At 64.1% G+C, this 11,890-nt stretch overlaps 2 protein-coding genes across 2 annotated transcripts in view; one reads left to right on the top strand and one right to left on the bottom strand.

Moving 5' to 3' along the window:
* The window catches only part of FPGS (folylpolyglutamate synthase), a 6,866-nt gene extending 6,519 nt beyond the window's left edge, over nt 1-347 (top strand). Inside the window, exon 16 of the mRNA XM_014950142.1 lies at nt 6-347. Within this exon, the coding sequence (XP_014805628.1) occupies nt 6-41 (36 nt within the window). The 3' untranslated portion in view covers nt 42-347. The remainder of the gene's footprint in view (nt 1-5) is intronic.
* Nucleotides 348-414: 67 nt separating this feature from the next.
* ENG (endoglin) lies at nt 415-7,674 on the bottom strand (the record flags this gene model as incomplete). The annotated part of the gene is made up of 14 exons (XM_014945824.1): nt 415-1,074; nt 1,488-1,589; nt 1,693-1,756; nt 1,986-2,231; nt 2,316-2,426; nt 2,533-2,577; nt 2,750-2,887; nt 3,025-3,161; nt 3,251-3,425; nt 3,797-3,929; nt 4,078-4,234; nt 4,455-4,614; nt 5,191-5,325; nt 7,507-7,674. Coding segments are annotated over 14 exons (1,890 nt in total), but the record flags the coding sequence as incomplete, so codon positions are not given.
* Nucleotides 7,675-11,890: the final 4,216 nt, after the last annotated feature.

Genomic DNA, 11,890 nt, shown 5'->3' on the forward strand with positions numbered 1-11,890 from the left:
GGGGGGTCCTCCGGCTCCTCGACCCCACGCTCTCCCAGTAATGGGGGGGGACAACGACGACGACGACTGGGGCTTAGCACCTCCTTCTACTTGAAGCGCTGGTTCTGCCCCCGATGATGCTCGGAGGTGGCCACAGTGTGGGGGGGACACGCGGGACCCCCCAACCCCATCCCAGCCCGGCCCTTTTCACCCCAGTGCCTTTCGCTTGTGCTCCCCCTGGGGACACTGGCCATAGCGGGGGGGGATGCTCCTGGCCCCCCCCAGCCTGCCTTGGTGAGACTGACTTGAGAGGACCCCGGGTTCTGGGGGGGCTGCCCCAGGCTGTGCTGGGTACCAGCGCCCGGGGGGGAGTGGGTAGTTTTGGGGGGGGCGGGGGGGCTGTAGGTGGGAGCCTCAAGACACGACGAGGCTCGGTATCGGGGCACAACTAATTTAATGTAGGAGAGATTTTTATTATTATTAATAAGAGTTTGTAACTTGGACGGGGAGCCGAGGGAGGGTGGTTTCTGCTCATCACCCCACGTGGGGGCAGCAGCCCTGCCCCCCCCCACCCCAATAAACCTCTTGCTGCTCCTAGTGGTGCCCGCTGCCTTCTTGGGGGGATGCGGGAGGGGCGTGGGGGGGTCCCCCCAAGTGCTGCAGCGCATCCTGGGGGCACCCACTTTCCCCCCAACCCCATTTGATGGGGAGCCTTGGGGGGGGGGCTTTGGTAATAGCTGCTCTCTCCACCTTCCTGGTGCACCCAGCAGCAGGGGACCTGGGGGGGGGTTGCAGGGTGCCCCCCCTCCCCAGCTTGGGCTGCCCTTGGGGAGCCAAAGCATTCATTGAATGAGTAACGGAGGCCCCCTCCGGGCTTGGCCTGAGATTTGGGGCAAAAAACCAGCTTAATGGGGCTGAGGTGTGTCCCCAAGTCCGGCGGCCGGGGACTGGGCGGGCTCGGGGGGGCCCGGGGGAGTCAGGCCATGCTGCTGGTGGAGCAGGGGGTGCTCTGGGTGCTGCCGATGCTGTGGTTGGTGCTGCTGCTCTCCGAGGCTGGCGCCGTGCTGGAAACCGGCTGCAGTTTGGAGATGGGACCTGGCTCACGCCGAGGGGCCGGGGGGGAAGAAACACCAAGGGGGACCAGAATCAGGGCGGCCGGTGGTGGCCATGGCTCATCCCACCCCCTCCCCACCTTCCAGCCCCCATGCATGAACCTTCCTGGATCATTTCCCAGCTGCCCCCTGAGCTCCCGGGATGGAGATGGGCATGGGTGGCACCCCAGGGCAGTGGGAGGAGGACCCCAAGGAGCTGCGGCCACCCCAAGCAGGGTCATTCCACTGTGGCATTGCCCAGGAGGATGATGTATGGATGATGGCAGCACAGCAGCCCTGTCCCTTGCTCACCCAAGGACCTTGGCCAAGGGGTACATGGGCAATCCTGCAAGGGGTGTGTGTGTGGACCACCTCCCCATCCCACTGTGGGCACCCCCAGGGGTGGTGGATACTCACGGGTGTGCGAGTAGATGTACCAGAGCCCGGCGGTGAGGAGTGCCCCGATGAGGAAGGCGCCGAAGGTGATGCCCAGGACAGCGGCCAGACCCAGCCCACGGTCTGCAGGAGGACAAGGCCATCAGCACTGCTATGCTGGTGGGGGGAGAGGTCCCCTTTTCCACCCCCATTCCCACCTGGGCCCCCTCCCCTGCCCCAAACTCACTGTTGGGTGGCCGCCAGCTGTCCTTCACCGTCACCTCCAGGACCTTCTCAAAGATGGTGTTGTTCTGCAGAGATGGAGGTTGGGGTGAGAGGAGGGCAGACCCCTGTCCCCTCCTGCACCCCGAGCTGGGGACAGGACTGGGACCCCCCAGGCAATTTGGGGATGGAGGGTGCTGCTCCTGGCCAGGTGATGGAGCCCGGTGGTTGGGGACAAACCGGGTGGCCAGGCTGCCACCACCGATGGTGGGGACCAGTATGGTGGCCTCGTGGGGTGTGTGTGTGGGGGTTACTGACCTGCAAGCCGGCCTTGCACCTGAGGGTGGCGGAGAAGGGGACACGGCCACCCTCGGGGACGACGTAGGTGAAGCGGAAGCGCCAGACCTTCCTCCCACGGCTGCTGGGGGGGCCCTCCAGCACGGCCACCCCTGCCCCCCGTGCCTCCCCACCCTGCACCAGCAGCACCGGCTCCTGCCCTGGTGCCACCAGCCAGCACTCCTTCAGCTGCAGGTCGGCCGGGTGGTCCTCCCACCGCATGGACGCCTGTCGGGGGGGACACACCATCAGGGATGCGAGCCCAGGGACAGCTGGACACCCCTCTCCTGGGCACCGAGCCAGTGGCAGTACCTGCACGAAAGCCTCCTTGTTGACCTCCAGCTCCGTCTGTGGCACCTCGAAGGCGGCGGTGGGGAAGAGACGCAGGAAGAGCTCCCGCGGGATATTGCACTGGAAGGCCACCTGCAAGTGGGAATGGTGGTGAGGCCACCCCCAGCACCTGGTGGCAGCACCAAGCACCCTCCTCCTATGGTCCCATCATGGACTTGCCGGGAAACCCAGCTCTTACCCGCACGCTCTGGAGCACTGTGCCCTTGGCCAGGTTGAGGATGAGCTGCAACAAGGTGGGAAAGGTTGGCTCAGCCAAGTTGTCCCCACTGCCAGGGTCTATTGTCCCCATTGGGATGGGATGGGATGGCATGGCATGGCATGGAGAGGGCACACCATGGGATGGGATGGGCATAACTGGGGTTGGGGGCACTGCCCTGGCCAGCCCCCCACCTCACCTCGTTGTTGGCATGGCCCCTACCCTCCAGCGATGTGCCACAGTGGCTGAGGGGGGTTTTCAGCATAAAGTGAGTGGCGTTTTTCTCTGCCTGGCAGCTGATGTCCCGCAGGGTGATGTTCACCACGTCCTTGATGGGCTGGGAGAGAAGCATCCGGCAGTCACTCACCGGCTGGGGACAACCCTCTTCCACCCACCTCGAGCACCTGGAGCAGGATGTGACCCTCCTGGGTGATGCTGGTGGGTGGCGGGGACAACCATCACCACCCCCCTCACCTCCAGGTGGGACCTGGCGATGACGATCTCCATGGTTTCATCCGTGCACTTCCATGGCTGGAGCATGAACAGCAGCGTGTGGGGCAGCGAGCTGGCGGTGGGGGCCGGGGGGTCAGTGGTGGTGGGCTCCCTCCTGACTGCCTCAGTGGGACAGGGAGACGAAGAGGCTTAGTGGGGGCAGCAGGACACCCCCTCCACCCCACCCCAACCAGACTTGGGTCCTCACCATGCTCCTGGATCTCCAGGCTGACGCGGGTGCTGGTGGGGATGATGGAGTAGGAGGCGATGACGCTGTAGTTCTTCTCGAAGGCTTTGGCGACGAGGCCCTGCTCCGTGTCAGGCAGGTGCTCCCCGGGGAGCAGGGGTGAGGAGATGTGTGCGATCTTGTAGTTCCCTGAGACCTACAGTGGGGAGGGACAGAGTAGGTGGGTTGGGGGGGGGCTGGGGGTGCTCAGGGCAGGGATGGCTTCTGGGTTTGTCCCCACTAGAAGGGCTTGCAGCAAGTGGGCTGCCATCTCCCCCTGCCCAATGTCCCCCGGAGACCTATGGTGGGGAGGGACAGAGTAGGTGGGATGGGGGGGGCGCTGAGTGGGGCTGGGGGTGCTCAAGGCAGGGATGACTTCTGGGTTTGTCCCCACTAAGAGGGCTTGCAGCAAGCAGGCTGCCATCTCCCCCTGCCCAATGTCCCCAGGTGCCCTCCTGCCCACACCCCATGCCACCAGCCACCTTGGCGGGAGTGGGGGACACACAAACACCCCCTACTCAGCCCTACCAGGAACTGGATGTGGCAGTTGTTGACTGAGAGGGACCAGGTGAGGTTGGCCTGGCTCTGCAGGATGAGGATCTGGTTGTTCATGGCTCCCTCGGGACAGCTCAGGGACAGGTTCACCTCCGCGACCGGGAAGCTGTGAAACCATGAGACAACCCCTCAGCATCAGCCTCCTGCACCTCGGAAGGGAGGGGGGGCTCCGAGACACCCCAATCCCTTCCCGAGCATCTCCCGAGCATGTCCCACCCTCCCCCAAGGGTCCCACCACCCACACCACACCGTACCTGGACTCAGGCTGCAGCCGGACGATGTGGGCAGCCCCGGTGCTCTGGGCATCGCCACGCGAGCAGCCCTTCATCCCGTGGAAGAAGACCTCGGTCTCGAGGTGTGGCATGGCGTTGAAGTGCTCCTTGGGGATGCACTCCGGGTGTTTGTTGGCATCTGCGAAGGTGGTGGTGGTGGGGAGGGTGTCACCAAAGCCAACCATGGCTCAAAGGGTGGGGAGATGCTTATGGCCAACCCCGATGCTCTGAGCCAGGTGACATTGGTCCCCATAGCATCTCCCTCAGGACTGAGCTTCTTCCCGATGGGTTGTCACCGTTCAGGAGCAGGGAGAGCTGCCCCATTGTCCCCCCCAGCACCAGCCCCCAGCCCCACACACCTTCTCCCAGGCGGAGCTGGACCCAGCGGGGGTCCCGCAGCTTGCTGTAGGATGTGATGCCCCCGTAGGTGCTCAGAGCCCAGGCCAGCAGCTGCTCCTCACTGGTGGTCATGGGCAGCTCAGGCCTGGTCATGGTGGTCCCCGGGCTGAGGTGGGCGTCCTGCAGGGCGAGCAGCAGCCTGAGCCAGGGTTGGGGGGGCAACACACATCCCTCCCCAGCCTGAGCTGGTGTGAGGAAAGTGTGGAAAACCCCTGGCATGGAGGATGGAGATGAAAAACTAAGCCTGGCGGGCATCCCTGAAGCCCCGGCTCCATCGTGGCCGGGGGTCACCCTGGATGAATGGGGGTTTTTTTGGGCTGGGAGCGGCGTGGGCGGCCGGCGGCACGCGGGAGAGCTCAGCCCACTTTATTATTAGCTGCAAACAAAGCAGGAGGTTTATTTTGCTAACAAAGCGCCCGGCCCCGGCTCAGCTCGCTGGAGCCAAACCCCATCCCTGACCTTCCTCCCGCCGGCCGGAGGAAATGGGGAGCTTTTTCCAGCCCTGTGCGTCATTCCCTGCCCGGCCAGCCCCGTGCTCAGCGCCGCCGGCAGCAGCCAGGCGTGTCCCCTCCTCCCCGCTGCACGGAGAGCATTGTCTCCAAGGATGGAGGACCACTCTCCTCCAGGGATACCCCACAAATATCTCCAGGGATGGCCCCCATCCCTGCTGCCCTTGGGGTTGTTCCCAGCACTCACGGTGTGGACGAGCAGGTCTGAGCATGGGGAGGTGACGGTGGCCAAGCAGCGGGCACACAGGAGGACAAGCACCGCTTGCCGGGTGCAGCCACCAGCTCGTGGCACGACGGACACCTTCAGAGGGAAGGCAGGAGCCTGGGGGGAAAAAAAATGGGGAGAGCATCACCACCACGGTCACCAAACCCCAGTTGCTGTCACCTACCTGGTTGTCCCCCGGCCACCCCGCCTGCCACCAGAGATGGAGGGGGCAGGGAGAGCCCTTGGGCTTGCCCTGAGCACCAGCCATGCAGGAGGCAACCATGGCTGGGTTGGGGGATGCAGATTTGTCACACGGATGTGTACCCACACTGCGGGGGGCAAACATCCCCCAGCTCCCCTGAGCAAGGGACCAGGGCATCCCCACCCTGGAGATGGGGGCATTCCCCATGGTGGGGACCACAGCACTCCCACACCAGGGCATCCTTGTGTCAGGGACTGGGTAATCTTTGTACCGGGCACCAGTGTCACCCCAGTAAGGACTGGGATGTCCACACACCAGAGACTGGTGGCACTGGGTGGGCACTGGGGCATCCCTACACAAGCAACTAGAGCATCCTCACACTGGGGACTGGGGTGTCCCCACACCGAGGACTGGAGCATCCCCACACTTAGGGGCAGGGCATCCCCACCCTGGGCACTGGAGTATCCCCACCTTGGGCACCGGGGTGTCCTCCCACTGAAGACTGGAGCATCTCCACCCCAGGCACTGGGACATCCCCCCGTGTGTTTCCCAGCCCGGTATCAGCATCGTGCAGCCTCTCCAGGCTCGGGACCGGCCGTACCAGTGTGCAGGGATGCTGGGGGCACAGCGGTGGCACACACAGCCCCCCATGGCCGGCACTGCCCGGCAGCCACCAGCTGGAAAGCCGGATGGGGAAGCTGAAACACCAGGCACTAAGTTTGGCAACCACCTCCTGAATCACTCCTCGCAAAGTGCTGAGCCAGGCGGCGGGCAGGGAGAACAACCCGGGGGCCGGGGGGGCGGAGGCAGCCACCAGAGCCACGGGCACGGGGCCGGCGGGATGGGGCCATGGGCATCCCGGCCTGGCAGTGGCCCTGTGGCCAGCGTGGGTGGCCGGGGACCCCGGGTGGCCCCGGGCGTCGGGGAGGTTGTTTTTCCTGCCGCGTGTTTTGCGGCGCTCCATTGTTCGGCTGCGCGAGCGGCGGGAGCCTCGCCACTGCCCCGACGCCGCCTTTCAGGTTATTTTTTTTCTTTTTTCTTTTTTTTCTTTTTTTTTTTTTTTTTGCATCTTGGGGATCTGCTTATAGAAAGCGGTTTCCAGTAATTCTTCTATAAGTGGAGCTGCATCCCTGCCCGGCTCCCCCACCACATACCTCAAGGCTCGGTGCCGCAGCCGTGACATCAGTGTGTGTCCCCTGACGCCGCCGGTGACAACCCCGTGGCACTCCTGGCCCCGGCGCTGGGGTGCCAGGGCCAGGTCACACCCGGCTGGGGCAGGGGGGGGCCATTGCAAAATCCACCCTCCCCAGTGGCTCCGAGCCCGGCTCCCGGCTCCCTCCTCCCCCCTGAAAAGCAGAACTGGGAGAGCTGGGAGGTGGCGGAGGGGAAACGTGGCGCCGGGCGGCCCAAAGCTGGGCCAAAATCGGGTGCTGGGTTTGCCGGGGACCAGCCAGTGCCGGGGGAGCTGTGCCACGCTGCGGAGCAGCCGTGCAAACCCACGTGGTGGTGCAAATCCACGCACCAGTGCGAACCCTCACACCAGTATAACCCAGCAGCGGCACCAGCCGGGGATGAAGCCCCAGCCCCGCTGCTGCCCTGTGCCCATCCTCACCCAAAAGCTGCCCAGGGCACCCACAACACGGTTATTGCCCCTTGGCAGGTCATGCAAACACTGGCGACCAGGTTTCTGCTCACTTGGCCACCGTTAAGTGATGTGTCTCCCTCCATCCCTCCTTCCACCCCTTCCTCTGTCTGTCCTTCCCTGTTATTGTCCCCATTGGGTGTCCGTGGCACTGCCCTGCTCCTGAACGGGGACCAGGCCACCTCCCCAGGGAAACAGAGGTTCCTGGGACGTCCAGCCCCAGCAACATGGGCTGATGGAGAAGTTGCCTCTGAAGACTTTAGAGCCCCATCGGAGCCACAGACACCCATGGCTGCGCTGAGAGGGGAAGCTCAGCAAAAGCATCACAGAAAAGGGTAATCTGGGTCCTCTCCCTGTGCCTTAGTTTGGCAGCCAGGACACCCTGCCCATTGGGGACAGTGACAGTGTTGGGGTGACAGTGCTGGGGTGACACACCAAGCCCCTGTTTGCTCACCTTGGACCACTCAATGTTGAGGATGTGGACTTCATGCTCGGTGCCCACGGAGCTGCTGCTGACGCAGCCCCACGGCACGGTGCTGGTGGCATAGGACAGGGTGATGGGTGGCTCCGCCGTCACCGGCTGCAGGTCACATCCCCCAGCTCTCCCGGGGTCTGGGCGGAAAACAAACCACCGTCAGTCCCCTCTGTGCGGACGTGGGGGACGGGGAACACGACATGGGGGAGGACACGCTGCGGGAGGGGGGGGGGATGCTGCATCGCAACGCCAACCCCGGCACTGCCCCCGCGTCCCCCCCAGCCACGGCGTCACCGCGGTCCCCGGGTGACCATCAGCTACGTGTTCACTCGGGGCTCATCTTGCCGCTGCCGGGCCCCCGGCGCAATCACGTTAATGACCCTCGGATCCGGGCTGGAAAAAAAATAAATCCACTGTCCCTTGCTCAGCGCTGCCAAAACTCGCACCCGGCTGCCCCCAGCGCTGGGGCGGCGACGGAAACCCCCCCCCATTCCCGGTGCCGCAGGAAAGCGGGAAGCTCAGGTATGGAAAGGGCTGTAAAGCTCATCCTCTGCGGGCGCCGAGGCGTGAGCTTCGCCCCATCCCCAACCCCCCCTGCGCCGCGCACGAGCGAGCTGGGGCCGGGGGCGGCTGCCAAGGGAAATCCTGAGCGCAAACAGCCGTTTGAAGGCCTGATCCTGTAAATCCCCACTCGCCTCAGCCATTTCCCCTGCCCTGGGCAGCCCTCGGGCTGTCCTCGAGCTGGCCCTTGCGCTGGGAAGGTGGTGGGGGGACCTGCTTTGACAACCCGTGGGTCCCCCCTTCTAAGGGGTTGGGTGGGATGGAGCCCTGCACCACAGCTGGGGGCTCTCCGTGGGCACGTTTTGGTTTGGAGGTGGCCACTGAGGTCCATCCCATCCTTTACCATCCCTGGTGGCTCCAGCCATCCTGCTGGGAGGTGACTGGACCCCGCACCAGGGCTACCCAGCCATTCCTCATGGAGCGGGGCTGGAGGGTGCGATGCTCAAGGGCATCGAGGCTTCAGGATGCAGCACCAGCCACCAAAGAGCCACACCATGTCCATCACAGCATCCCCAGCCCGCGTCTCTCTGTCGGGGTGGCCCGACCGTGGCAGCGGGGTCACAGCACAGACCCCCCAACCCCCCCCCCAAAGTGACGCTGCCGCAGGCCCACCTATTGTCCGGAGCTTCCTCCCCCCGGCGCGGCGGCCGTGTGGCCGGCAGCATCGGGAGGAAGATAAACAGCCTCTTATCTGGGCGCCACAGGCCGCGTCCCTCTTCCCCTCTGCTCCTGCCCCGACGGCAGCGGGCACGGCCATGCGGCCCCCGGCGTGGCCTGGCAGAGGACGGGGCAGCTCGTCACACCTCCGGCAGCATCCCGAGGGGAGGTCGGGCAGGGCCAGGGGGGCTCGCCCCCGGGCGCAGGGCAGGGATGCCGGTGGAGGGGATGCGGGGCAGCGGTGCCAGCCGGGCACCGTCATTCCCTGGGGAAGGCAGCGGGCTCCAGCATTCTGTCAGGATCAGATAAGGGGGCTCAGCTGGGCCGCCCGGGGCGATCAGATAAGGGCACTGTTATTTTTGTACTCCGGGAAAGGGGAAAAAAAAATAAAAAATTGAAAAGGAAGAAAGAAAGAAAATCCACTTTATGTTTTTCCAGCCGCCCGCCCTCTCCTTCGCCCCAGTGTGGCCCAGACCAGGGAGCAGGGAAGGTGTCGCCGCGGGTCCCCGGTGGGTCGGGGGCTGGGCAGGGGTGATGCCTGTTGTTTTTTGGGAGTAGATCAAAGGACTTGGGTAAAGAGCAACGCCCAGGGGTGCCGGGGTAAGGGGTGCAGGGCTGGGGTGGCTCCAGCAGCCCAAGATGCCCCATGGGACGGGCAGCGACACTCTGGCATCCCTGCATCCGGCTGTGCCGCCTCGGCACTTGTGTAACAAGCTGGCCAGTCTCAGCCCAGGTCAGGAATGGGGATGAACCCCGTGGTGTGGGGAGGTTCTTACACACTTTCCCCCAAACCCTTGGCTATTGCACCATGAGGAGGTGGGATTGGAGCTCAGATGAGGGGGTGGATGGGGACGGGGCTTCAGGGTTGACGCAGCCCATGTCATTCCTGCCCCTCTCTTAAGTCACCTGGGCACCAAGCAGCCTGTCCCCTGGGATGGGAAGGGACAACCCAGCACCATACTCGCCCCACGGGGAGCAGCGCTGGTCCCTGTTGGGATGTGAGGCACAAAGTCCCCCACTTCTGGAAACCTGCTGTGCCCGTGAGGTCCCACAGCTCTGTACCTGCGCTGGGCACCCCCAGCCCATGGCACTGCGCCTCTCATGGGCACCCCCAGCCCCACGGGTCCCTGCAGAGGAGAGGCAGTAGTCAGACAGGACATGCCTGTGTGGCATGGCTGGGTGAGACGGGGACCATACGGCACTGCTATGCAGGATGGAGCCTATATGGCACAGGAGAGAACATATAGCACAGCTACACAGGTCAGGGACCACATCACACAGCTCCTCAGCACAGGGAACATATGGCACCGCTGCATAGGACAGGGATGAGATGCACAGTCACATAGGATGAGGACCATATAGCACGGCAGCATAGGCTGGGAATGGTGTGGCATAGATGTATAGGACATAGTCTATATGGAAGAGCCACACAGTACAGGGACCACACAGGCACAGTCATACATCAGGGACTGTATAGCCCGGTGACACAGGACAGGGACCATATGGCAACAGCTGCATTAGCTAGGGACCATATAGGACAGTTAGGACACGAAGTGCATCACACAGCTCAACAGGACAGGGACCATATGGCACAGTCCTCGGGATGGGGATCATATGGCATAGTTACATAGGACTTAGCCTGTATAGCACAGCCACGTTAGAGCAGCGTATGGCACGGCCATATAGGATGGAGACCGTGTGGGACAAATACAAAGAACACGGACGGTATGGCACAGTGACACAGGACAGAGACAGCTTTGCACAGCTGTGTAGGATGGGGACCAGATGGCACAGCAACAAGACAGGGGCTGAATGGCACAGCTATGGGGGACACAGATTGTATGGCACAGCTATAGGATGGGGACTGTACAGCACAGCTATGGGGGACATGGACCGTATGGCACAGCTATAGGGTGGGGACTGAATGGCACTGCTATGGGGGACACAGATTGTATGGCACAGCTATAGGGTGGGGACTGAATGGCACAGCTATGGGGGACATGGACCGTATGGCACAGCTATAGGATGGGGACTGTACAGCACAGCTATGGGGGACACAGGACATGCTGTACATCTACACAGGAGGGGTGCCGCATGGCACAGCCAGAGGACGGGGACTCTATGGCACAGCTATAGGGGACACAGACCGCATGGCACAGCCACAGGACGGGGACTGCATGGCACGACGGTGGTAGACAAGGGCGTTTTGGCACAGGATGGGGACCGAACAGCACAGCTACGGGGGACGTGGCCCACACGGCACAGCCTCACCGGACAGGGACCACCGGGCACAGCTACCGGGCAGTGACCAGGGGGTGACAGCAGCAGGGAGTGGGCGCAGAGCCTGGCAGCAGGGACACCCCGGCAGCACCCACCAGTGCCCATGGTGACCAGGAGGGACCGAGGTGGCCGGGACAGGCCAGCGCCTCGGCCACCCCGGGCTGCCGCTGCCTCCCCAGTTCCCTTTCCCTCTGCCGGTGGGTCGCCTCCCCGGGCCCCCCAGCTCCCTGCCCTCCGTCTGGCATGGATGTCCTCATGCCTGTCCCCCCCTTGAAATTCCCCCTGTGACTTCACAGGGACTTCGGGATGGCTTTAGCTCTTCCCTGCCGGGCTGCTCCGGGGGCGGCCAAGTCCCTGTCCCCGTCCCCATGGGCGACTTGAGGCTTTATGGGGTTTTCCCATTCCTCACCCCGGCTCCCCATCAAACCCCCCACACTCCGGGGTGCCGGGAGGCCACAGAACCTGCCCCAGACCTCCCCCCCAGCCCCGGGTGCCGTTGCCTTGGCTGGGGTACAGCGACGGCGCCTCGACAACTCCCGAGCCCCGGTGACGCAGCCTGGATTTCGGGGTCCCGGGGGAGGCCGGGGCTGCGCTGTCTGTCGCCGGGGGGGGGCTGTGAAGTTTGTCCCTCCCCACCTCTGGGGATGCCCCCCAAAAACTTTCTCTCCTGGGGGGTTCCCAGGGGTGACAGCGCTCGCTCCAGCACAACCGGGGACCCCTTCATCCATCCCCCAGGGAGATGACCCCCCCCCCCTCTCCCCATCCCAGGCTGCTCGGGGACGGAGTCACCGGTGGGTCCCGCTGCCGGTCCCATCCCGGGGGTCCCGTCAAAGGGTCCCATCCCGGGGGTCTCCCCCCCCCTCCC

This window comes from Calidris pugnax, unplaced genomic scaffold (genome assembly GCF_001431845.1).
Source record: "Calidris pugnax isolate Ruff unplaced genomic scaffold, ASM143184v1 scaffold22, whole genome shotgun sequence".
Lineage (NCBI taxonomy): Eukaryota > Metazoa > Chordata > Aves > Charadriiformes > Scolopacidae > Calidris > Calidris pugnax.